Here is a 27,025-nt window from a genome sequence, read left to right as displayed (position 1 = left end):
GTAGGTGCTGAAGAGGGCAGCTACCATACAGCCAAAGGTGCCAAGGATTACCCATGACTAGAGAAAAACAAGGATCTACTAATCGCTGAAAGGCAACGATTCTGATCACATGGAGAAAGGCATCTTTGATCAGCTCATTATCTGTCGATTTTACTAGTCTCCAACCCTCCTCAATTGCACGAAGAACTATCTCGGCTCCCCAATTTCAAAAAATACAAACAGCCTATAAAGGAAATGAAAGCCTACTACGAGCATCCAAGAAAAATCATCTCGTGTTTGGAAGCCAATCACCACCGCTGGAGAGAGTACAACCCTGAATCTAATAATTGAAAAAATTCTTCCACAGCTCCTTGCTAGAAAGAAGTGCTCTAATCACCAACTCACCTTAAAAAACTCAGCATTGAATGTTAGGATCAATGATGTTGAGGCCAGCCTCATGTCAAGGTAAGATGATGGTGCTCCAAGGCACCCTAACCCCAGTGTCAGCTATGCCATCAAAACCAAACCAATGATAGAATCAATCTCCAAAAATGAACTACATGACTAAGAGAAGCACCAACAAGATGCGATGTACCAAGCTAATGCTTATAAAACCTACATGTGAGTTCTACATGCAACTCCTACATGCGAGTTCTACATGCAACTCCTACAACCCCCATCCCACTCTAGCCATGGTGCCCCACTCTATCCATGTGTATCCAACGTCAACCCCCATCCCAAAGTACCTGCATCACTAACTCAAAATCCTATGAATTTGTGCAAGTCTATGAGTGCACCTGCCACGAACAGAAAATCCTCCAAAAATGCCTTGACATATCATAGGTTCCTACGAGAGGACTCTAGAAATTGTGCCGTCAGCAAGCTCACTATCAAAGGGCAGCCATGATGAATAGACTGACTGTCTACAATCTATCTCCTTTATCACCTTGAGCAACAACCTAGCTTTGAGATAAGTGATAAAGAGAGGAAACACCTATGATCAAGCACTCAAAAAAGACCATGTGCCAGAGAGTTCCTTCCAAGAACTCAAAGTCGAGCAAAAGAATAGCCAAGGACCCCTATCATATCTCAATGTGTAACGAAGAAAGTAGGAGTGATGCTAAGCACTTGCATTTCGGCAAAGCAAAGAGCGCATCCTAAACTCATGTGTCGTCAAAGGACATCCAAAAGCATCCTCATATCTATTGTAAATACGCTAGGATATGCTCCGAGACTCTGCATCTAACTAGGGGTGGGGGTCATCCGAGTAAAGGGAATAGTAGAAATACATGGAATCTCACTAACCACCAAGGGATTTGTCTGTAGAATGTCCTCTAGCTATCAAATGCCCCGTCATTCTTTACCCCATGATGGAGAAGAAATACTTATCACATCTTCTCCCGGTCTAAGTCCAAAAGGCCTCTCAAGCATGCTCCCGAAACTCTGATCTCTAATCACAAAGTTGTTAATGCTCTTGTCGTGCTAAGGAAAGCCTCTCATAGATCCATGGATCGAAGGGATCTCTCTTAAAGGGCAGCCAATATGCGCCTCATTGCTCTCTCCTATAAACGCATTGCGTGTCTCTAGGCAGTTGCTGCTCCATGTTAGTGGTCACTAGTCAACTGAAGAGTTGTAGAAAGGACATGGGATCCATTTCCAGCTCTAAAATCTTCAATCCTCCAAATATCAATAATATGCTTTGGAAGCTAATCGTCCAAGTAATGAGAAGTCAGGTATTCAAACTCTAGGAGCTGAGCCCATCAATACCAAGTCCATAATGAAGAGGATAATAGGCAGTTGATCACATGGTGATAACTTTCTGAGATGAATTTGCAACCTCCTCCATTGAAAGACTAATCATCAATGCAGAAACAATCAATCCTAGCACAATTGGTCTCCCATTGCTCCTATTAGACCAAAAGTATCAAAAGCTAACATCCATAATCTGGAACTTGAAATCAGCCCCGGATTCATTACTACGAACAGCTATGTAATCAGCCCCAAATTCATTACTACGAACAGCTCTTTGTCTCTAATGCAAAAGCCTCGATAAATTGTAAACACTCTCTCATGTGCTCTCTCTCTTTGCCTCTCTTTGCAAGCATGCTAGGGCCCAGGACACCATGTCGGGCTGGACCCCCCCGAAGGTATTTTATTCAAGGGAGAGAATCCGTTACAGAATTCAGCGTAGGGCTGTGTTACACCAAATTTTCAACATGAATATAAAGGAGCTCAAGGCTCATTCTTTTGGCAAGTTGCCACTTGTCTAATTTCTAGCCTAATTCTAATCCCATGTCCATGGGTAAGGTCTTGGCACCCATTAATTGTTCGCGCTTCGCATGCGAATAATAATCTCTAGACAAATCCTAGTCACTGTGGGCGTCCCCACCAGGCAAACATAACACATCAACATAGAACACTTTCTCTGGTCAACCAAGGCCAACCCTCTTGGTCATAATTAAGAGCGTTGACCGACAGTCAAAGCTCCTTAATTGCGGTCAAGTCTCTCCAACTGAAATTGGCACATCTCTTCCAACCGAAGTCGCGCACCTTGGTTAACGAGGTTAACCCTCTTGGCGTGAGCCAAGTCTCATTGACCGAAGTCAACACTCTCTTACCGAAGTCAGCACTTTAATTGCTTGATAAACCATGGTTAACCATCTTGGCCGAAGCCAGATCTTCCTAACCGAGGTTAGGCTTACTTAACCGAGGTTAAGTATCTTTGACCGGAGTTAATACTTTGACCAAATAAAGGTAACTCTTTGAACATAATTAAATAAAAGAGGAACTCATTAATTATGATCAATAAATGGTCAACTTATTCTTTGACTTTGGAATATTTATAGCTTGGTGACATCCCCTCGGCTTCTATTCAGTTAACCTCAACTGAAAAGCTTCCTTATAAACATCCAAAAGCTCTGGATGATCAGACAACATGTCCTCATCCATCCACTTGGCATCCAATGCCAAATAATTCTTGAATTTTATAAGATACCTGTAAAATTCCTTGCCCTAAGGGCCTTTGCGTACAATATGGTACACAATCTACTTTGGTTGAAGGACCTCCTCCAGCTCATACAATTCTGATGGATCCTCTGCTACTGGCTCTATAGGATCTAGCCCCTGGAATTTCTTTAGAAGACTCACATGAAAAGCATTGCGAATCCTCCAATGCTTTGGCAATGCCAACATGTATGCAACCTCATTTATTTCTTTTGTAACCCTGAAAGGGCTATAATATCTGGGAGATAACTTTGCATACACTTTATGCTTGCCTTTAAACTTGCGGAGCCTAGCTTTCTCGAACTTCAAAAGTACCCAATCCCCTTCCTTGAGATCTAGTTGTCTCCTATGCTTATCTGCAGCTCTTTTATGCTTTTCTTGAGACCTTTCAATTGTTGCTGAATTTATCAATGATAGTCCAAATCCTATCATTCGCTGACTTTGATCTTGGCAAATCAAAAATGAAGTCCATTGCAATACTTTCCCACAGTGCCTGGGGCACGAGAAGAGGCATAAGTAGGCTAGGTGCCTTCCGTCTATCATATTTCACTTTCTGACAGGTAAGGCATTCTGTGATAAACTGATGTATATCTTTTCGCATCCCTGGCCAAACGAAATGCCTCTCTAGCGCTTGAGTTGTTGCTGTAATTCCTCTATGCCCAGCATAGGGAGGTGCATGGCATTCTTCCAAAATCTTTTTCAGATAATGCATAGGTAGTCATCTTTCATTAGATACCCATCTTTCAGGGAATAGTGACTGGTGGACTGCCCTTCTTGCATTTGCTGTAAAATCTCACCAAAATCTGCATCATTAGCATATTGCTCCACTCTGTTCCGAGCTCCTGGAGTATGGATAAATGGTACATTGATAGCATGTTTGCCCATTTCATTTACTTCTCGGAGAGCTTTGTCTGAGTCAGAAATATCTCAAACTTTGGTGATCTGTTTTAACTGTCAAAAGATAATACTTCCATGTATGGATAGCATGAATTACAGCCAGCAACTCTTTCTCATAGATTCTCAGAAATCTCTCTGCATCTTGGAGTCTCCTGCTCTCATAGGCCACTACATGACCATTCTGATGCAATGGAGCCCCCACACACTCCCCACAAGCATCACAATCCACATCAAATGGCTGATACAAATCTGGAACTATCAAGATTGGCTCTGTGATCAGCCGCCTGTCTTTGAGTGTGGTGAATGCTGTCTTTTGTGGAATTCCCATCTGAAAGCTGCATTTTTCTTAGTAAGGTCGTGAAGTGGAGCGGCTATGTCCGCAAAGTGCCTGATAAATATTCTGTAGTAAGAACACAGGCCTAGAAAACTACGACCTTCATGTACAGTTTTCAGCTCTGGCCATTCTTGAATGGCTTGGATCTTTGCCAGATCCCATCTTTGCATATTATATGCCCCAAGTAATGGATCTCTTCCAGGAAGAATTCACTTTTCTTGCTGTTTGCATAGAGCTGGTGATTTCTCATCTCTTGAAATATAATATATTGTAGCAAGATGTTCCTTGTGCTCTTCTTCGGACTTAGAAAAGACAATTATGTCATCAAAGAAGGCACCAGTAAACTGTCTGTAGGGTCGGAAGATGCAATCCATCATCTTATTGAAAGTAGCTAGGGCATTAGTCAATCCAAAAGGCATCACCAAATACTTGTACAACCCAAAAGTAGTGCGGAAGGCTATCTTATGCACATCCTGAGGCTGTATCCTCACTTGGTGATAGCCACTCTTTAAGTCTATCCTGCTGAAAATTGAGCCCATTTAATTGATCTAGCATATCATCAATGCGCGGAATAGGGAATCTATTCTTGATGGTCATTTTATTTAGAGCGCGCACATACGGAATGAACCATCTTTCTTCTGTACCAACACTACGGGGGAGCAAAAAGGAGAAGAACTGGGCTGAATCAGCCCCTTGAACAACCAACAAGTCCTACACCTGAGCCATAATCTCCTCTCATTGAGTTGCACTAACTCTGTATGGGGGCCTATTGGGTGGATCACTGCCAGGAATAAGTTCTATGCCATGATCTTCAGGTCTCTCAAGAGGTAACTCCCCTGGCAAAGTGTCAGAAAAACAATCTTTAAAATCTTCAAGAAACTGAACTTTATTCTGATCTGCCTCACTTATTTCAGCATCCAATTTCAACATCTCTCTCTTTTACATAAACCATGTAAGCTGAAACTGCAGACTTTATTTCTTTTCCAACAGAACTATTTGATACAATGGGAATAGTTTCCCCTCTATTCCTTGCAACCACATGGTGTGCTTTGCCCCTATGCACAAACTCCAACACTCTCTCAAAAAGAGTCAACTTCACTGCCTTGCGATGAAACCAAGGCATACCCCAAGACTACAGCACGATGTTTCAGTGGAGAAATAAATAAGTCTTCCTGATCCACATAACTCTGTACATGAAGACGGAGCTTCCCTGTCAAGGGGGTGACTGGCACAAGATTCCGACAAAATATCTGGTCAGCATCCAGAGCCCTGCCCAACTCCTCCATCTTTATTCCCGGCCTCAAGGCTAAATCCTCTGATTTAAAGTTATCTATAGCCCCTGGATAAAATAAAATCAGCGCTTGCTGGTCTCTGACTTTGCCCCATGATAGCAACAATTCTCATTCCTCTGGGTTTGAAACATGGCCCAGTATATCAGGAATTCCTCCTGCCATGGGTTTGTGTGGTCCTCGTGGCTTCACTGCCTCTTTTCCCTTCAGAGTTGAAGGTTTTCCTCAGCACTGGGCAGCCATATGCCCCTCTTTGCCGCATCTGAAGCATTTACCCTCTGTAGGCCATCTTCTGGTGGTTCTAGTGATGCCCTATAGGCCATGGTATGTGCCTTGAAGGCATAAGTGTAGGCACTTATAGTGTTAGTGCCTTTTAGGCCACATAAACACTTAGCCCTATGTGACACCTAGGGCACTTAGCCCTGGGTCTAGGTACAAGTACTTTGTACTTGTGTGTTATCATCTATCTAAAGTTTGACGTGACTATTAATCTATTGACTCGTTACGTACGTGCACTCTCTCTTTCTTCGTTCCGTACCTTCAGTGGTATCAGAGCGCTACTGGACATGTTCCCCTGCCTCCGGATCTGCATTACTCACAGATTTCAACAGCTTGCGCTCCATCCGTACGATTGTACGGACTTTCGTACAGATCCCGAATGCTGCCACCCAGCTACGTTGCTAGCTGTTCTGCCCGTTGCACCTGCTCCGTACAACAGCACCTACAGCGATAGATCCGCTGTACAACCGTACCTGCATAGGAACTTCTCAGTACAAGGTACCTATGCCGTACAACTATACATGTGCAGAAACTTCTCTGTACAACTGTACCTATGTAGGAACTTCTCCGTACAAGGTACCTACACCGTACATGTTCCGTACAAGGTACCTGTTTTCCGTACGATCTTCCGTACATGTATACCTACAGATCAATCGTCAGCAGCTTGTACCAGCTTTTCGTACACATGTACATGTAGAACAGCTGATCATACAACTTGTACTTGCTCTGGGTATTCCGTACAGTTTCACACGTGCGAATCTACCTATAGGTTCCATTTTGGCATTGGCTATGAACTAGGTTCTTGGTTCCTGCTTGCTATAACCCTTTTTGGATCTCACTACTGCAGTCATCTACAAACATTTACAGTTTTGGGGCTTCTGCACGACATTGGCAAATTTGGGGCTTTCAGTTCTTTTCACCTCCTTTGCTTGCAATTTCTTGCAAAAATATTGGAGTTTTGGGATTTGGTCTGTAATTTCTTGTTTAGATTGCAGTACATTGGGTCAGATTGCAGGACATTAAGTTACATTTGCAGGACATTGAGTCAGATTTGCATACATTGGGTCACATTTGCAAAAATTTCAGCAAAATTTGGGGCTTTTCTGCATTTGCCCTCTTTTTAGTCTACTTGCCCTCAATAAATTTGGGGCTTTTGCGAAATTTGCTGTTTTTGCAGTGAACATTGCCTGTCACAGTCACATTCGGGTCAGATCTGCATTTGCCCTTTGATTTGGGTCAAAATTTTGCAGATATTTGCTGTCATTTTTGGGACAGCCAGCTTTTTGCAGTGATAGCCTTGAGGCTTTTGGGTTTTCAGGTCTTTTTCAAGGTATCACAGTTGCTATGGCTGGGAACAATCAAGATTTATTTGGAGTTCTTCGTGAAGATGATAAGTTGGATGGCACCAACTATCCGATGTGGTCTTATCTCATGAAACATATTCTTGTTGCAAAGCATTTGTGGAATATTGTTTCTGGGGCTGATCTGAGGCCAGCCAATGCTACAGTGGTTGTTTGTACTGCTGGTCCTTCTGCAGGGGGTACTCCTCCTGATGCCTCTTCCTCTAGCACTCCTGCTGCCGCTCTTCCAACTCAAGAACAGTCAAGATGGGACGCAAGAGATGCAAATGCACATTCATGCATTGCTTTATCATGCAAGAGAATCATTATTCCACACATCCGGTCTTGCAGGACAGCAAAGGATGCTTGGGATAAATTGGCTTCTCTCTATCAGATTCGGAATGAAGCTCGTGTTGCATATTTGAGAAGGCAATTACAAGAAGTGAATCTGAATGAAGGTGAGTCAATGGATGCATATTTAACAAAGGTCAAGGACCTCATGGAACAGCTTGCCAACATTGATGAGGTGGTGCCAAATTCACAGCTTGTCAGTACCACATTGAATGGACTGCCAGGTACATATCAAGGGTTTGCTACAACCCTTCGATTAGTGGCCATGGGTAATCCAGACCACTATTCTTTTGACCAGCTAGTTACTTTGCTTTTGCAGGAAGAGCAAAGTAGAGCTAACAGACAAGCCATTATTCCTGATCATGCATTTGCTTCACAGCAGACAGGAAGAGGCAAGGCTTCCCAGCCTATGGGCAGGCCAAAATCTGCGCATAGCAGCTGCAATTCCTCCCATGCATCTAAAAATACAGCAGATAAGGGAAAGAAGAAAAGATGCAACTATTGTCGCAAGCCTGGACATGACATTTCAGAATGCAAGAAGCGCATTGCTTCGGAGAAAAAGAAAGCAGGATTGACAGTTAATGCCTCACATGCTATTGAATCCCATGAGCCAGCAGATGCTTCACATGCACATGCTCTTCAGGATGATTGGGGATGGGCTGTCCATTGCTCATTTGATCCCTCCAAAGCTGATGCACTCTTTACTGCTAATGATGCTCAGTCCTCGTACTTTGATAGTGGTGCTTCCAAGCATGTCACATCTTGTAGACAGTTGTTTCATTCTCTAGCTGATGCACCTCGAGGGGGGACTGTTACATGTGCTAATAATGCTTCATATGCTGTAAAAGGAGTTGGAGATGTGCAGCTCACATCCATTTCCAGCCATCCTGTCATTCTGACAAATGTTCTTTTTGTGCCTGGCATTGAAGTCAACTTGATTTCAATTTCAGCAATTGCTACTTCAGGTTTCAGAGTAATTTTTGATGGCTACAGATGCCTAGTATATGATCTTCATGATGACAATGCCATAGTTCTCACTGGCACTTTGCAAAAAGGGCTTTATCACCTTGATCATCATCCAGCTGCACTTTCTATTGAAGCATTGGCTATTTCAGATTCACAACTTGCTGAAACTCATCTTTGGCATGAGAGAATGGGCCATCTCAATTATAGAGCTCTTGCAAAGCTACATTCACAGCAGATGGCAAATGATGTACCTCAGACTCGCACAGTTTCCAAACATGTGTGTGAGGGTTGTCTTTTGGGTAAGATGCATCGATTTCCTTTTCAAAAGAATTGTCCCAAGCTCTCACAAAGGAAATTGCAGCTAGTACACAGTGATGTCTGTGGCCCAACGAGGACAAATGCCATTGGAGGATACAAGTATTTCATGACTCTCATTGATGATTTCACAAGGTATTGCTGGGTATATCCTTTAAAGGCCAAATCTGAAGTTTTCTTATGCTTTCAGAGATGGCTGAATATGGTTGAGAATGAATCAGGAAACAAGCTTGTCACCCTCAACACAAATAGGGGGGGTGAGTATATGTCAAAGGAGTTTGATGCATTTCTATCCTCACGGGGCATTATTCACTCATGCACTACTCCTTACACTCCTCAGCAGAATCCTGTTTCTGAAAGGAAAAACAGGTCCACAATGGAGATGGCCAAATGCATGCTTAAGGCCAAGTCTTTGCCCAATAAATTTTGGCTTGATGCAGTAATGTGTGCCAACTATGTGCTGAATAGATCACCTACACGGGCATTGAAGACTATTACACCTTATGAAGCATGGAAAGGCAGGAAGCCTTCACTTTCACACATGAAAGTTTTTGGGTCTCTTGCATATGTTCATGTACCATCTCAGCTGAGACATAAGCATGATGACAAGGCAATCAAATGCATATTCATTGGTTACAGCCAAGAGAGCAGAGGGTATAGGTTATATCAACCAAATACTGGAAAGATTATTGTCAGTAGAGATGTGATCTTTGCTGAACATTCAGCTTCTCCTCTTGTGGACTGCAAGGCAAAGCCAGATGTTGACATGTTTGATGCCTTTGAATCCTAGTTACCTCTGCCATCATCAGAAGAGGATTTTGACCAGCAACATGAGCCTCCTGCAGGCCCTCCACTAAGCAATAATCAGCCACAACCTCATGCTGATTTGCAGGTTTCTCTTCTGGCACAAAATGATCCCACTACTCATGATGCAGTCATTGAAGAAAGAGCTGTCAATAGACAGCAAAGGCAAGTTCCCAGATGGCTTCTTGATACATTGAGGGACAGCAAACAAGATCAGCCTTTTGCTGCCCGGACAATCAGGGAATAGACAACATGGTCACTTTCTTGAGTTTGCACTCCTTGCTACAGCTTGCAATGAAGAGCCTCTGTGCCATAAAGATGCTTTTGACAGCAAAGAGTGGAGTGGATGCAATGAAAGCTGAGTTACAATCTATTGCCAAAAATGACACATGGGAATTAGTAGATCTCCCTCCCGGCAAGCATGCCATTGGAACGCGGTGGGTCTACAAATTAAAAAGGAAATCTAATGGTAGCATAGATCGATACAAAGCCCGTCTTGTTGCAAAAGGACCCGTCTTGTTGCAAAAGGGTATGCCCAACAACAAGGCATTGACTTTGAGGAGACATTTGCTCCCACATCCAGGATTACTACCATTAGATGTGTCATTGCCATTGCAGCCCATCATCATTGGCAAGTGCACCAACTTGACATCAAGACCGCTTTTCTTCATGGGGATCTGCAGGAAGAAGTATATGTCACACAACCTCCTGGCTTTGAGGTTGTCAATTCTGACAATAAGGTATGCCGGCTTAGAAAAGCCCTTTATGGTTTGAAGCAGGCACCCAGGGCATGGTATGCCAAAATTCATGCACACTTACTATCCCTTGGTTTTCGAAATAGTCCCACAGAACCCACTCTTTATGTCCGTGTGAGTGGATCTGATTTTTTAGTGCTGATTTTATATGTGGATGATATGCTTATCACGGGCCCAGATACTCAGCAAATTGCAGCTTTCAAGGCTGATTTGCAGCAGATTTTTGACATGTCAGACATGGGACGGCTCCATTATTATTTGGGCATTCAGTTTGCTCATGTTGAGGGGGGTATCATGATGTCTCAGTCCAAGTATATTGGACAGCTCCGTTTTCAGTTTGAGGATTGCAAGCCAATCTCTACTCCAGTGGACCCTGGCTTCAAATTCTCAGCTCATGATGGGAGCCCACCATGTGATATCACTCTTTATCAGCAGGCTGTTGGATGCCTTATTTATTTATGTCACACCAAACCTGACTTGTAGTATGTAGCATCTCAGCTCAACAGATTCATGCACATGCCCAGTTCACAGCATTGGCAGGCAGTGAAGAGAGTCTTCGAATATCTCAGAGGCACTCAGGATTTAGCCCTCTTCTATGGTGATCAAGGTTCACTTACCATGCATGTTTACACGGATAGTGACTAGGCAGGATGTTCCGACACCAGAGTGTCACATACTGGCAATTGAAGCAACCGACAGTTGCCACGTCTAGCTGTGAGGCTGAGTTCAGGGCAGCTTTGACCGCTACAGTAGAGTGTGTTTGGCTTCAACAGTTACTTACAGATCTTGGTATTTGCCAAACATCCTCCACTATTGTCTACACTGACAGCCAGAGTGCTTTGGCCATTGCGCGTAACCCAGTGTTTCATGCGCGTACCAAGCATATTGAAGTTCACTATCATTATGTTCGGGAGCGGTTGTCAGCAGGAGACAGAGAGTTGTCCTATCTTCCCACAGAGAACAACATCGCAGATATGTTTACAAAGGCACTTCCTCGTCCCAAGTTCGAAGTCTTCCGACAGGCTTTACACTTGGTTCCCTTTGATACATGATCTGACATTCCTTGTACATTCATAGGTGGCTATATCCTTTTGGATGAACATGTGCCACCATGACCAGAAACTACCAGGTATTCTGAGACATTTCCAGAGTACTTCAGCCCATCCCATGGAGGGGGGTTTGTAGGCCATCTTCTGGTGGTTCTAGTGATGCCCTATAGGCCATGGTATGTGCCTTGTAGGCATAAGTGTAGGCACTTATAGTGTTAGTAGCCTTTTAGGCCACATAGGACACTTAGTCCTATGTGACACCTAGGACACTTAGTCCTAGGTCTAGGTACAGGTACTTTGTACTTGTGTCTTATCATCTATCTAAAGTTTGACGTGACTATTAATCTATTGACTCGTTACGTACCTGCACTCTCTCTTTCTTCGTTCCATACCTTCACCCTCTTTCCCGAAAGTTTCAATCTGTTGGTTGGATAAACAGACTAGTTGATCTGTACCTACTAACTGAACCAAACTGATTAACTGAACCAGTTCTAGTCTAGTTAGGTTGTCCTCTGACCAGTTCTCTAACCAGGGTCAACTGACCAAGGTTTAACTGACCATGGTCTGCCACTTGGCTGCCATGTCAGCTGTATCTGCCACATGTCACCCGTGTGCCACATCAGACCTCACACGTGCACTAGCACGTCAGTTGGCTGCCTTGCCTACCACATCAGCGCTATCATCTAGGGAGTCACTATAGTCGCCATATCAGCGTTCCGCCTCTTGCACAACAGTGAAGCACAGAAGAAAGAGGGCGACGACCTGTCGGAAATTTTTCGTCTGTTCATTTTGGTAGGCCTACACCAGGCTGCACTCAGACGCACAATTCTCTCAAGGACTCAGCACATAGGTCATTGCACCTCGTCAATCTTTCGACGGAAGGTGCACCGGTAATGGTTCGGAACAAAAAACTTCCATCAAACACTCACGTTTTACCATCACGCCAACACATGCCCGTTCAGAAATGCTCTTGGAGCCCTTGCGCAATTCATGCTTTACTACAGACGTATCGTCGGTCATCCGTCAGTGTTGTCGGCAATCTCAATCAGCATCTGACGTGAGTTGCTAGCTGCAAACTTGCTTGCATACTCTCCAACCGCTCCTGCTCACGCAACTGGCCGTGCAAGGCAAATTATCCATCTCCTTGCCATCTTTGATCGTCACTGCCATGATAGACAGCGAGCCAAAGCTCTGATGCCAATGAAATCAGCCCCAGATTCATTACTACGAACAGCTATGTAATCAGCCCCAAATTCATTACTACGAACAGCTCTTTGTCTCTAATGCAAAAGTCTCGATAAACTGCAAACACTCTCTCATGTGTCCTCTCTCTCTCAGCCTCTCTTTGCAACCATGCTAGGGCCCAGGACAACATGTCGGGCTGGACCCCCCCCAGGTATTTTATTCAAGGGAGATAATTCGTTACAGAATTCAGCGTAGGGCTGTGTTACACCAAATTTTCAAGGTGAATCAAAAATACAAAGGAGCTCAAGGCTCTTTTTTTTGGCAAGTTGCCACTTGTCGAATTTCTAGCCTAATTCTTTTCCCATGTCCATGGGTAAGGTCTTCTGGGGTCTTCTTAGCACTTAGTCATGCAAATAACTCCTAATCGCTCATAAAGCTCCGCAATGCCCAAGTCTGGAACCTTTCTTATACCTGCAACAATCAAGTAAGTTACTATGGGCATCCCCACCAGGCAAACATAACACATAAACATAGAACACTTTCTCTCGTCGACCAAGGCCAACCCTCTTGGTCATAATTAAGAGCATTGACCGACAGTCAAAGCACCTTAATTACGATCAAGTCTCTCCAACCGAAATTGGCACATCTCTCCAACCAAAGTTGGCGCACCTTGGTTAACAAGGTTACCCTCTTGGCGTGAGCCAAGTCTCGTTGACCAAATTCAACACTCTCTTACCGAAGTCAGCACTTTAATTACTTGGTTAACCGTGGTTAACAACCTTGGCCGAAGCCAGATCTTCCTAACCGAGGTTAAGCTTACTTAACCGAGGTTAAGTATCTTTGACCGGAGTCAAGACTTTGACCAAATAAAGGTAACTCTTTGAACATAATTAATTAAAAGGAGCTCACTAATTATGATCAATAAATGGTCAACTTATGCTTTGACTTTGCAATATTTACAGCAACTAGTCCTCAAACCAACTATGATCCATGCAACTATGAGGATGACACCTTCCTTGCCCCCTCTTATCAAAAGGTACCATGTTAAAGTCCCCTCCTACTATCCAAGCATCAACGTGTGGCTGCCAATTACAAATCTTTCTCCAAAATGCGACATGGTCCCTCCTTAGATTGGGTGCATAAATGTTGAGCTCCTTAATCTGGGGACCCCAAAGAGGAAAATAATACATTGAGCCTTGGAAGATCAAAACACCACGTGTAATAACATTGGGAAGAACCAAAGCTGAAACAAAAATACATGTATGCCCAACCACAAGCTTGCCAGTCCTAGTTTTACAAACGGAAAACCAACCAATTGGACAGTTATGCAATGCAGAAATATCTTGGGGAAGACATTTCAATATTTAAAAGGCATTTAATCTGCAAACTAAGGACCAGCTCACATGAGCTAGAAGTGGAGAGAGCCAAATCGATTTGGCCAAAATTCCAAGAAAGGAAAGATTATGCAAAATCTGTCCTGCAGGGGAAATAGAAGATGAGCAGCATGTGCTTTTGAAATGCCGAACATATGCACACCTCAAGGAGAAACATGGATATAGTGGCAATAAAGAAGAGTCTATTGGGAACAGCCAATCCACAAGCCTGGAAGCTACATAAAAGAACCTTGGAACACCGTAGCAAAGTTCTCTGGATTAACACACAAAATAGCTCAGCAAATACTCACAACATAGAAAAGATTTATGAGAATTTTCTGTCACTGAATGTAAATGACCACTATTTAGTTTAATAGTGGTCACCAATCCCCCTAGCAATCAGCAAGGGCCTTAGCGAGCGCTTTGCTTCAGCCCATCGCTGACTTGTATGAGCTATTCTGCTGATTGTACTTTGTCTCATGGGCCCGTGAGGCCTCCCAAAGACATTAATATAACTCTCTCTCTCTCTCTCTCTCTCTACAGTAGCACACCACGGAAAGAAGTTGGATTTGATTTTAGCTTTGTGTGATTCCAAAGCACTATCTCTTTGTTTACCTTCCACCTGCAGGGAGGGTTGGCTGTAGCTAGCAACCTCCACCACTCTTTTCTAACAAAGAGAGAGGTTTGGAAGCACCTTGTGATTGCTTCAAAATAAGCAAAAACATTAGGACAAAAAGGCCTTCAATTATGCAGACATTGGTACAAACCTTACAATGCATGGGAAGTTGTAGCCCTTGTTGTTGCATTAATAAGGCGTTGTCCCCTTTCATTGGCAGTTCTTTAGGGCATGTTACTGCTCATGTTTTTGTCCTTTCCTACTACTTTTCTAAGGGAGCCTTTCTTAAAATGCACAAAATTTTGACTATATCCTTCCAAGGATTTGTACCTATTAAAAGCCAGGCAGAAAGAAGTTTCAAAGTCTGCTATCCAAGTAGAAGAATCTTTAGGGATCCAAGGTCTCTTATCACATTGGAAATTGGCAATTTGCATCTAGTTGCTTCAAAACTAAGACAAGTTACCTTGGTTGCACCTCGATCGTAGTAGCTCTAATTGCAGGTGTGTAAGGAGAATGTGTGTGTGTACGTACGTACAGGCATGCGAGCGAGCGTGCATGTTACACTAACTTCTGAGAAACTAGATTTCCTTGATTTACCTGAAACATAAATTATTTTATCATTCATCTTTTAGAAACGTTAATGCTACACACATCTGGAGAGGCAAAGGGCAGATTCCCAGATATAAGATGCACTCAAGCAGAGCTACATAAAGGGAGCTGGCTCAAACAACTTTGGAAGCAGTCACATAGAAAATTCACAGGTATATCAAAAATCCATACTTCTGACTGACCATAAAACAAACGCTCGCGAGAGAGAACACACACACACACACACACAGAGAAAGAGAGAGAGAGAGAGAGAGAGAAGCTTCAGACCAGCTCTTGAAACAAAATATGGAGGCAGCTCCCCTAGTGCAGTCCCCACTCCCCAAAGGATGGCCTCCCAATGCACCTCATGCAGAATTGCCCACAGGGGCACCCTGAAGCGCTCAGAACTAGCTGCCTTTGGGTACAACGGCTTCCCATAATACAAACAGTCTTCCAGTGCCCATGTTGATTCAGTTCCAAACATAGCTGTGTCATAATAAGCCCGTTTCAGATCGACTCTTCCACAGAGAGTGGCCTTCATTGTGAACATAGCAATGTGGGGTCCCAAATACAAAACAAACGTATGCAAACCAGAACCTGCAAGGGGTTTGCACAACCACCAAAAATGTCACTTGGTAAATTAATATATATATCAATAAAGTTGCTCAATAAATGAATGTGTATCAGCTTTTTGCACCTATAAATTGAATCTTTTCCCAACCATTTGAAGATTAGGTGCAACAAACACTCACCCAATCCAATCGATGATGCAGTACCAAGCCCAACCCACCAGAAAGCATATCGCAAGTATGCTGACGCTTCCTTCATGAACTGTCAGGACATAAGAAAAGCAAGGAGTTTACTAGAACACAATGGAACTAAGGACAAGAAAAAACAAGCTTCACATGTTATCAAAACATAGGGCACCCCTGCCAAACTGATACACTGCAATTATGCACAGAAAACAAATCGGATAAGCTCAGCATGCATACAGTGCACTAAATAGCTACTCAGTAACAAGCATTGTAAATGTTTGGAAGCTGAGGGAAGCCCATATACTCGTGAAACATACATATAATCCCCCATAAGTTATGGAATTCCTAAATCACCTGCTCGTGTGGACCTTTAACAATGTAAAGCGAGCTCCAACCAGAAAGGACAAGGCAGGTAAACAGTAGGAGAAGCTTGTGCGATACGAGATACATCATTGTTTGCTGAAAATACTGGAACATAGCCATTGTGAAAAACTTCAGAGTATCATATGGACGTTTTGTCAACACCAGTCCTTCGTAGTCTATCTCATGATCCCTCCTTAGCCCTGAAAGGTCAACAAATTCAGATAAAATTCAATATAATGTACCTAGACACAAAAAAATTGCTAGATTCATCGCTTTGCCTTATATGGGCTTTATATCATTTTTTACATGAATATTGCAATAAAGGTCCCTCCTGCTCTAAAACATTCCACCCCTGAGTCTTGCAAAGAACATCAACACCCAACATCCATCATTTTCGATTCAACATGGCAGAAGGGCAGTCACACCGAATCACAATTTCACATAAATTACCAGCAAGAAGAACACCCACGATAAAAAGTGCTTTTGCACTTCAAATATTGAAGACCTTCTGTTGGGAAGTTCACCTCCCCATCTGTAAGCCCCCATAAGAGGAGAGCATGGGGGCAGTGGGCCAGGAAGTGTTGGTCCGCATTGGGCATTGATTGAGCATGTCACATAGGCCAAACTGACAGAGAAATTAGGGCTGCCACATAGGCAGCACATGGGCTCCCATGTGGGCAGAAAACTCACGCAGAAAGGGGCTGCCAAATGGGCAGCACAGGCTGCCATGTAGGCAGCACATCCAGAAGCATACCTGGCAGGTCAGAGCCTTCCTAGAGGCCTGGAACTGTATGGAATTGCTACACGTCATTCAGGGACAGTACGGGGCAGAAAGGAGCAGGTTTGAGAGGCTGGAATGTGACATCAGCATCCCAGGACGCTGCAGAAACAGTCCAGAGCAGAGGCGCCTCTGTACAGATGGCTTGCAGCAGGCTGTATAGATCTGGGACAGACTTTCCAGAGCAGGAAAAGGTCCAGGAGGAGGTGGAACACCAGGAGAAAAATAGGTGGCTGATCTGTGGAGGTTTTGGGCCAGGGAATGGTGAGGAAAAGGACCCGGGACCTGGGCAGAAGAGCCTGGACTAGTGGCTGGATGCCACATGGCCAGGCGGGGCCAGTAGGACAGTCAGGTGCCCAACTGGCTGGGTCGCGGTTTACAGACTGGTTGGTTCGGCCAATCTCGGTCAGTCCCAGTCTCGGTCAATCTCGGCCAATCTCGGTCAGTCCCAGTCGGTTGGCCAGGATTTGGGCTTCATCCAGGAGGACTTGGAGCAGCAAAGCAAGAGATTGAGTGCAGCCGACAAAGGTCAAGGTGTCTTCACCAATTGGCTGCCCTAACAGCAGCAAGGAAGACAGATCAAAGGGGGAGCTTGTGCCTCACCTTTGGCTGTGTTTCAGACCAGCAAGGAGATCGAGATTCCAGGCAAGCATTGCCTTATGTGTGTGTCTGGGAGGATCATCTAAAGGTGTTTGTGGGGCACGACTATGAGGCCCACTTAAGCTCGAGGAGCACACAAGCCAAATGTTTGGAAGTGCCACATAAGTGAGTATTCAGGGGTCCACATCTAGCCAGCACTTTTCTGGTAGAGGGTGGCACACTTAACATCTCTCTTTTGTATCGTGTCCACATTGGATTGGAAACATATATTTGTTGGTTCCACATCTCTCGATTGTGCATTGTCCATTTTACTTGCTGCACATCCATCTAAGTACAAAGAAGCTTGAACACCATCATGTTAGTTCTTGGTTCTCTGACTCTATCTAAGGTTAGTCTTAGGCTGCATATACCCTCTGTTCCCTTTTCTGATATCTTCCATGCAATAACCATGATATTTTCTCATACAACTAAGATCATCACATCCTGACGAACTATGGATTTACTTCATTAACCCACCCTTGAGGTCACTTGGTGGTTAGGATTATTAATGGTTCCAATACAATGGTAGTTGAACCTTAGGTCCTAGGTCAGGCCACCTATGACTTCATGTCATTCACAAGCGGTTATAAAGTTTAAGGGGCGACATGAGGCAGCATACCCCCACATGCATTCACCATGAATGTAGGGGATGGGTGCCACACACTATTCTACTAGTCTAACTAGGGTGGGTTTGCCACGTGTCACACAAGCATGCACTCACTACCTCATTCACTCTAGGGCAGGCAATCAAATGTTAGTATTGCATCAATGCACATGTCTTAGAGCATTCTAATTGGGTACGATGTATCAGTGCCACATGGGTACACTAATGCACGTGTCTAGTGCATTCTACTTGGGTACACTATATCAATGCCACATGCGTGGGTTGATCTTTACCCTTCTAAGAGGTCAAAGAGTAGCTTCACCCTCACACCTTCTCACCTCCTCAGTTCATTGTGCATTTTGTAGTTAGTTGCTGCGCTTTCAATTGTGTGCATCCATCACCATCAATGATTGGCTTTTCCATTTGCAGCAATCTAGATTAAGTTTGTGCATTATGATTGCGTGATTGCTCATGGCTTTACTATTGTTGTCACCTTGAGCCACTGATCACGTAATCCAATCTGCAATCACGCAGGCTAGATTGGATTGTGTGATTGCGTGATTGCTCTTGGCTTCACTGCTTCTACTGTCACTTTTGGAATGCAACAAAACATTTCGAACAGAAACGTTTCTACGAAACATGGCAACAAAACATCATTTTCATGTGTGTGTGTGGGGCGGGGGGGGCTTTCTTTACCGGAGCAACTTTTACTACTTTTAGTTGTCAGTATTTTGTTGTGAGGAGTAACTGTCCCACTCTAGGACAGTTATGAAAGTAAATGCTTTCTTAATGCAAATTTTCTTTTACCAAAAAAAAGGTGTGTTTTGAAATACATTTATTTTTTTATGTTTAATTTGGGTTGGCTTAGGGTTGGTTTTTTGTTTCTTGTATGTGTGTGTACATGTATGTGTATGTGTACATGTATGCATATGGTTTTTTGTTTCTTGTATGTGTGCGATTTGTACTATAGTCTGTGTATGTGCACTCTATTTTTTATGTGTATGGTTTTTTACCATGTGTTAATTAGTGCACACTGTGCACTATAATTTTCCGTATGTGCATGTGTGTGCACTGTGTACTACATGTAGTCTATGTACATGCACTAAATTTTGTGTTTTTGGTTTTTTTATCATGTGTATGTGCGCAAAGTGCAATATAGTCTGTGTGCGTGTGTGCATGACTGTGTGCATGCGGTGTATGTGTGGAGAGAGAGACATAGAGAGAGAGATCTATTAATGTCTTCGAGACGTCTCACAAGCATAATCAGCCACCAGTTACATCAGTTCAAGAATGAGAGTCTTTGGGTCTAGATTTAAAGTCTTTGATTAATGCTTTCCCATCTCTATAACAACCCACTTTCAAGCATCTTTCACTTAGCCAATTCTATAGCTCTTGCTTTGAGCTAAGTCAGGGTGAGCTCCTCTGAGATCCATGTCCTAACACTTCACTTCACTGGAAGGGAAGGGAAGGGAAGGGAAGGGAAGGGAAGGGAAGGGAGTTGAAATGCCTTGTTGCCTTTGACAAATTTCCCGTTGCCTATGAAAGCAGGATGCCTCTGGAAGCCTTGTTGGCCCGGAAGCGGTGTGCCCCTAGGACCTTTCAACAAATCCAAATACAAGAGGGGGATGGAACAAAGGAAATATGGACCGTTTGCACAAAATCCGCCGCACCGCCGAAGGCATGCCTCTCAGCTTGTTATTTTGCTTTTGAGAGAAAGTCCATATATGATAGAATTTATATATTAACAATTATCTATACAGTTACATTATATATATATAATTATTTTTTTTAATACCTTTGTAAGACTAGAATATGTCTAATCATACAAATTTAGAATAAAGACCAAAAATCTACACAGAAAATAAATAAGAATGAAAGAAAGAAAAAAGAGGTAAACAAAAACTTTTATGAAAAACAAAAGGAAGACATACTTAGCAAGCAAAGCAACACTTATGTCGTCATCAGTGCCCAAGCATAAGCAGCTATACTGGATTTCTAAAGACCCACGGAATCTCGTGTATTTTCAATGTATAACTAGAGCGCGTGTCTAGGCAAAACTCCAAACAATCCCTCTAAACTAAACATTCAAAATGCATTTCGCGAGACGTTTCTAGTAATCCTTTTGCCAACAAGGAGACATTGTGTACTTATATACGTGCATGAAGAAGGAAACCCAATAGGGAATAGCAGAAAGAGCAACTTCGGTACCCTCTACAAAGCAGCGGAGATCTAGCCAAGAACCCACAGATTGACAGAAATATCTCTGTACACAGAATCCCTTTTTCTCTCATTGACGAAATCTGAAGGAATTTTTTAAGGGCCTTACAAGTGTATTTTTTGCTGAAAACAGCAGCCAAGCCCACTAGCAACTTGCTGCTGTTATTCCAATCAGTTTAACTTGTCACACCGATATCAGATATTGATGGGCACCCTGTATACACCCCATAAGGCATGTAATAGACCACAGATCATAAAAAACTTTGTCACCATGCATTCTCTTTTAGCCTCACACTGAGAGAAGAGCACAACAGTGCCCAGAGGCAGTTGCAGGTTTAAGGAGGAGCATAGTGTCTTTGCAGGGATGTGAGCGCTCGTGCCTATCTATTTGGCATTTGATTTCAGTAGTCGTTTGCATAGGTGTTTATACTTTTACCTGATTAATTGTCCAACACAACTAGTCTGCATGATACATGAACTGTTAGAAATCGACCAACAGAGGGTACGCACAGCGGAAGACTGATAGAATAGCCCAAGAGCTCACACAGCGTGTCGTGTGGGTGGAATCATTAACTTCTTATCCTAATGTTCTTCACATAGATGTGCGGACTAACAAATAGACAATGATCCAAGCCAGATATAGAATCCACCAAAACAATATATTTCTGTCCAAAGCTATGGACACAATACAAAAGATAGATCCAGAGTCCCACCAAATCGTGGTCCTTTGATCTTACCAAAAGGTTCTTCTACTATCTGCTAGATACCTGTAGATCTCTGAGCCTGTGTGCTCCGCTTCGAGCATATGTAGATTCTCTGTCCAAATCAGCGTCCAGCTGCCCTGGTAGACAGCCTAGGGTTCAGCCCTGTGAGCTAAGGATGAAGCACCACCTCCAGCACTGCTTTACCTCCGGGTTGTAGGTTAAAGGATGAGGGTAAGCTGCTCCTATCTGCTCCTTTGATGGCTGACCTGCTGGATGATGTTATGCCCCCCAAGGGGGCCCTTTTATAGGGGCTGGTAGCCCACTATTTGTACCGACCTGATGGAAGATCCTTATACCGGTAGATGGAGAGGAACTCGAAGCATGGGAGGATAGAGATGCCCACGCCTTGGCATTGATCGGCGGACTCAATAAGACTGACACGTCAGTAAAGGCATTGGCCATTTTGAAGGATCTGCATGAGATAGATCCTTTTTGTCCACCATATCCACCGGCTTCGCCTCCGCTCCTGTTGTTAGCTTCCACAATTTCTGAGCCACTAAATGACTCCTAATCTTCACCTTCTAGACAGGATAGTTAGTCCCATCAAGTTTCCCGGACTCATCAAAGTTAGGGATGGTGAAAGAAGGAACTCCACTGGAGGAGGACGAAGGGAGAGCAGTGGCTGAAGAGGCTTCTGCCTCTGAAATCAACATCTCCACTGCTAGCAACACTGTAGACAAGAACTTTGTACACACCTGACTGAACCCGAGTCACCCTCCTCACAAAGACACAATCCTCCAGTGTGGAAGTCGATTCCCTAGAGCCTCGAATCAGGGTCGTCATTCAGTAAGGTCCCTACCTTCAAGCTCCAACAATTGTGAGCCTCCTACTTGGGCTCTGATACCATGTTAGAAATCAACCAATAGAGGATACTCATAGCGGTAGACTGATAGAATAGCCCAGGAGCTCACACAATGTGTGGTGTGGGTGGAATCACAAACTTCTTATCCTAATGTGCTTCACATAGATGTGCAGACTAGCTAACAGACAATGATCCAAGCCAGATATAGAATCCACCAAAACAATATGTTTCCTATGGACACAATACAAAAGATAGATCCAAAGTCCCACCAAATCGTGGTCCTTTGATCTTACCAAAAGGTTCTTCTACTATCTGCCGGATACCTCTAGATCTCTAAGCCCGCGTGCTCCACTTCGACGTATGTAGACTCTCTGTCCAGATCTCAGTGAGTCTTCCAAGGTGCCTTCCTTCTGCGATGTATTTGCACCATTGAGCTACCCACATGGCAGCCTGTTTGCTGTCCATGTGGCAGCCCCTTCTTTCTTCCTTCTCTGGGCATATCCTGCCCGAGGTCTCCCTCCCCCATGCTCTCCTAATTTGGGGGCCTACAGATGGGGAGGTAACATTTCCAACATGAAGCACAATGAGTCAAACTAGTGAATTCCCTCTTCCTAAAAATATCAAGTTGTATGAAACCAACTACAGCATTTGGAAATTCGAGCTTGAGAATATTCTCAAGGCCACAAAGCTGTGGGTACAGTGGAGGGACCTGAGAAGAGACATAGTTGGTAGTTATATGACAATAAGAACTAGCAGGCTCACACCCTCATAGTTTAAACCAATAATAGAGTCTGCAAACATACCATCACACCAGACAACTATCATAGGGGACAAGGCCGATGGCTTTAAAATCATAGTCACAGGAGTTAAGAAAGAAGGCTTATATAAGTCAGCCTCCTCTCTTCAAAGCCTCTATATATTCCCACTGGATATCAAAGAAGTCTTATGGCATAAAAGGTTTGGACACTTAAAACATGCAAAGTCTGGTTCTTATGAACAGGAAAGGCTTTGCAAGTGGCCTACCTCATCTTCAACAGGAGAAAATAATGGTGTATCATGGGATAACACAATCATGACAAATTTCCAAATAAGGTTCAAGGAAAAGTCGCATCCTTGAGAATTATAGATGATTATTCAAGGAATATACATCTACTACCTGAAAGAAAAATCTGAGACCCTTAAAATAAAATTCATTGAATTCTTTAAAGATAAGGTAAACAGCACACTACTCGGGGGGCTAAGACCGTATTTACAGCCTAAGAGGCCCTACAGGTTGGCTATATGGCTGACCATGGGGTCAGCCACACAAACTTGGCTTACTCCAAGGTCAGCCTTGGCCAACCAGCATTGATCCAGTGGCTCATGGATCGCATTGGCCACTCCAGAATGATCCAAATGTCGTCCAGGATCCCAACAGATCAGCACTGGTACCTAATATGTGGCATGCATGAGGTTGAGACAGAGGGCTACCAGATCTTTCGATGCCCAGCCTACAATACATTGCCACTTTCAAGATAGCTTTGGCCTCGAGTGACTCATTGTAAAATCCAGCAGTGCAGGGCTCTATTCGTCTTGGAGATGGGCAATTACTGAGAGCTCAGAGGGCACATCATAAGCTCCTGCACAAGGGCTCACAGCTCCTGCTTTCAAGCTGAGAGGTGAGAACCTCAAAGATAGCCAAGAGAGACCTCCACCCATTGCAGAGACCTCCTTTCAAGCGCTGTCTGCTTCAGCAATTAAGATTCCTACTTTATCTTTATATCCTAGAGTTTTAGGGTCATACTTGTCAACCTCAATTCCAATTCCTATCTTACCTTGCTACTTCTGTGTTGAGTAATAGCCCGTGGAGAAATATCACAATCCTGCCCCCTAAGTTGAACCCACTGATGACGTGAACTATGAACTCTTAAGATAGTTGGAGCTTGCCTCTTCCATAGACCATTATTGCAGATTAAAGGTCAAATCATCCATATAAGGTGAGCAAATGCTTACACCTGGCTGTGAAGTTAGCTTCATCCAATCCCTCTATGCTCATCCCTATCCATCTGTTCCATCGAGATAATATGCATAGATCAATACAATTCCAGCATTGAAGTCGCAGTCTGTCCTTATTGGGAAAACCTTGAAAAAATAAAAGAAAGGTATCCTGTTTTCACTAGAGAACAGGTGTAACGCACCTCACTATGTGAAAATTAAATGAAATGCTTGTTTCCTCTTCTTTTACCACTCGAGCTGCTAAAGTTTTAATATACTTCCTGCATGTTTCAATTTCTGCAAAACAAGAATTAATCCCAATATGCTTTACTCGTCCATTTTCCTGCTGCATGTAATTTCTTCAATTCACCACACTCTCCCTTTGATAGGTCTTACTTTATCCAAATGGAGATGAGTCTTAGAAGCTGACTTTTTCCTACGCATCCCTGAGCTTGATGATAAGGTTATTAGGAATATCCCCTTTTCTCTCAGAATTCGCCAGCTTTCAAGCGAATCTGTGTCGCAGCGCTTGTTCAAAAAAAGGAGCATCTCTCAAACTATAATTTCGACGATTGCAAGAGAGATCTGAAATTGCCCAGCTATTAAACGAAGATACATGGAAAGCCTAAAGTTGTTGATAGACTATGGATCTTGATCATCTATCGGCACACTTGCTACGAAGCTGCAATGTCGTCGCCATCGCTAAAGTTAATGAATTCTGGGGTTAGGTGCAGCATGAAACTTCTTTTTTAGTATGAAAGTAAACGTGCGGACGACGTCTGAGCCAAGATCGTGTTACGAGGAAGGCAAAGAAGGTTGCCGCCAAATATGCAGGAAAAGAAGTCGCGGAGATTCGATAGCAACAAAAGAGACAATGAGACAAAGTCGCAGAGAGACATAAAACCTGGCTTCTCCCGCATGATGAACAGGGCAATCCAACTGCAAAAGCAAGAAAGGGAAGAGGAGACGGCAATTTGCAAACTAGATTCCGGCAATGTACGCCAACGCCAGCATCAAAAATGGGATGAAGTTCTCAATTTGTAAATTTGGCCGACAAGCCGCTTACGCATTTAGTAACTTAAAATAATCTTACTCGTTTGGGCTTGGAGGCTCCCGCTAGCATGTGGTTTTTGGTGGGGGTGTGTGTGTGTGTGAGTTGGACCGTTTGCTCACCGGTCACCCCTCGATATAGGACCACGGGTGGATGAGTGTGGCGTGAGTGCTAAGTAAAAGAAAGCGTCTAGCTTTCGTGGTCAAAGATCTGTGGGTGTTCAAGCCCAAGGGCAGCTCGGAGCCTCGTGTTGGTCACCCATATGGGACGTTGTATGGCACTTAAAAGTAGAAACAGAAGCAAGTTGCCAACAAAAAAATTAGAGTAAAGATATAACTTAATGTGGTAACAATTCCATTTCCATTTCTACCAATTTTGCATGATATGAGAAGTAAGGAAACAAAGTTACTATGGAAAGAATAAAAAATAATGAACTCAAGGACTTTAGGGAGAAGACCTCTAGTCCTCAAACCAATTATATTATGCACATTGGTCTATATTTACAGTATAAAGTCCATAGTTTCAATTTGACATTGACCCTAATAAGTAGTTAACACATATCTTACTTAAACTAGCATGTCTAAACGCTTTTTTTATATAATTCAACCTCTTTCCCCCCACAAAATGTCCTTTAATTGCCTATTTCAAGGGAGTTAAATTTCAAGCAGGTTTAGCATAGTGTTAAGAGATTTAACCTAATTGGGCCCTCGTGGCCACCTAGAATGCATAATTCCATTAAAATCCTTAATTGGTAGTGGGAATACCCCCTTAGTTACGTTAGAAGTATTGCTCTTCCTTTGCTCTTTTGTTGGTGGGTTAAAATTAATTTACTTGTAGCGAAAGAGAAAGTTTAAATTAGCCTAACTATGTTAAGTATTCACTGTTGGAATACCTTTTTAACCTTAGCACCATCAAGAAAAATCCCATAATTGGAGATTATATGGCCAAGATATTAAGGTCTCACCCTTTGAGAAGTCACGTTTATACTTTTTCACATGTGATTTATTATATCTTAGAATATTAAGGACATATAACTTCTCCCACCTTAAAATATCAAGGATATTTCTAAGGTGCATATGATGCTTCAATAAAATTTTATTATAGAATAGGATATCATCTAGAAACATGACAAAAGACCAAACAACAATAATAGGAATTCATAATGGTCATACTACATTCTAAATCCAATTTTATAAGTATCCTCTTCATACATTCTTATTTGGTGATACATCATTTTTTGTAATATATTTAATAGAGCTAGTAAACAATATGAGGTCATCCATAGTAGGGATATGATGTTTATTGTTGAATATAAACTTATTCTATTTCCTATAATTAACAAAAGTACATATTTCTTGCGATCCTTATTATCGACCAAGAACACTCATGCCCCATGGGAATTTACTTGGTCTAATTGAACCATCCTTAAAATATATTATTTCTTTTGACAAACTATAAGGATTCATAAACATAGGTTGAGTATTGGGAAGTAGATCTATTTTATTGGTCGACACCTCAAGCAATTGGTACCCCGCAAGGCATTTTTTGGAAAAACATCAACGTAATCATTCTTTTTTCTTTTGATTAACAACTCCTCTTAAAAATGGACAATCATGTATGTATGACAAACAATGAAACTCTCAAAAGAAAAAGGAATACCTTTGAAATATTACAAAATTAGCATCATAACTTATTGTGAGGATTAACAAAATTAGCATCATAAGTTACTATAAGGATTAATAAAATTATTTTTAAAATGTGCCAAATTGAGGTCTGTTCTATCTAGATTTATAACCAGGAAATCTAATTCATATATATAACTTGAATCTATAAACAAAGAAAATATATTTCGATCCCAAATTTCTCCTTCACCCAAGACTATATGAACTCTATACAGGTGATTGATAGGTGTTGTTAGGCTTTTCAATATCTACGCTCAATGAAGTTATGAGTTC

The 27,025-nt window shown here is 42.8% G+C and overlaps 1 protein-coding gene across 1 annotated transcript in view; it reads right to left on the bottom strand.

Moving 5' to 3' along the window:
• LOC147898269 (vacuole membrane protein KMS1-like) overlaps positions 1-25,104 on the bottom strand; it is a 53,686-nt gene extending 28,582 nt beyond the window's left edge. The window contains exons 1-4 of the mRNA XM_087379055.1: positions 24,924-25,104; positions 16,233-16,441; positions 15,876-15,954; positions 15,412-15,720 (exon numbers count right to left, since the gene is read on the bottom strand). Coding sequence (XP_087235181.1) covers positions 15,412-15,720; positions 15,876-15,954; positions 16,233-16,441; positions 24,924-24,939 — 613 coding nt within the window. The 5' untranslated portion in view covers positions 24,940-25,104. The remainder of the gene's footprint in view (positions 1-15,411; positions 15,721-15,875; positions 15,955-16,232; positions 16,442-24,923) is intronic.
• Between the last annotated feature and the right edge of the window lie 1,921 nt (positions 25,105-27,025).

This window comes from Dipteris shenzhenensis, chromosome 9 (genome assembly GCF_047967505.1).
Source record: "Dipteris shenzhenensis isolate YYH24624 ecotype China chromosome 9, Dip_SZ_1.0, whole genome shotgun sequence".
Lineage (NCBI taxonomy): Eukaryota > Viridiplantae > Streptophyta > Polypodiopsida > Gleicheniales > Dipteridaceae > Dipteris > Dipteris shenzhenensis.
This window is presented reverse-complemented; position numbering and strand designations above follow the sequence as displayed.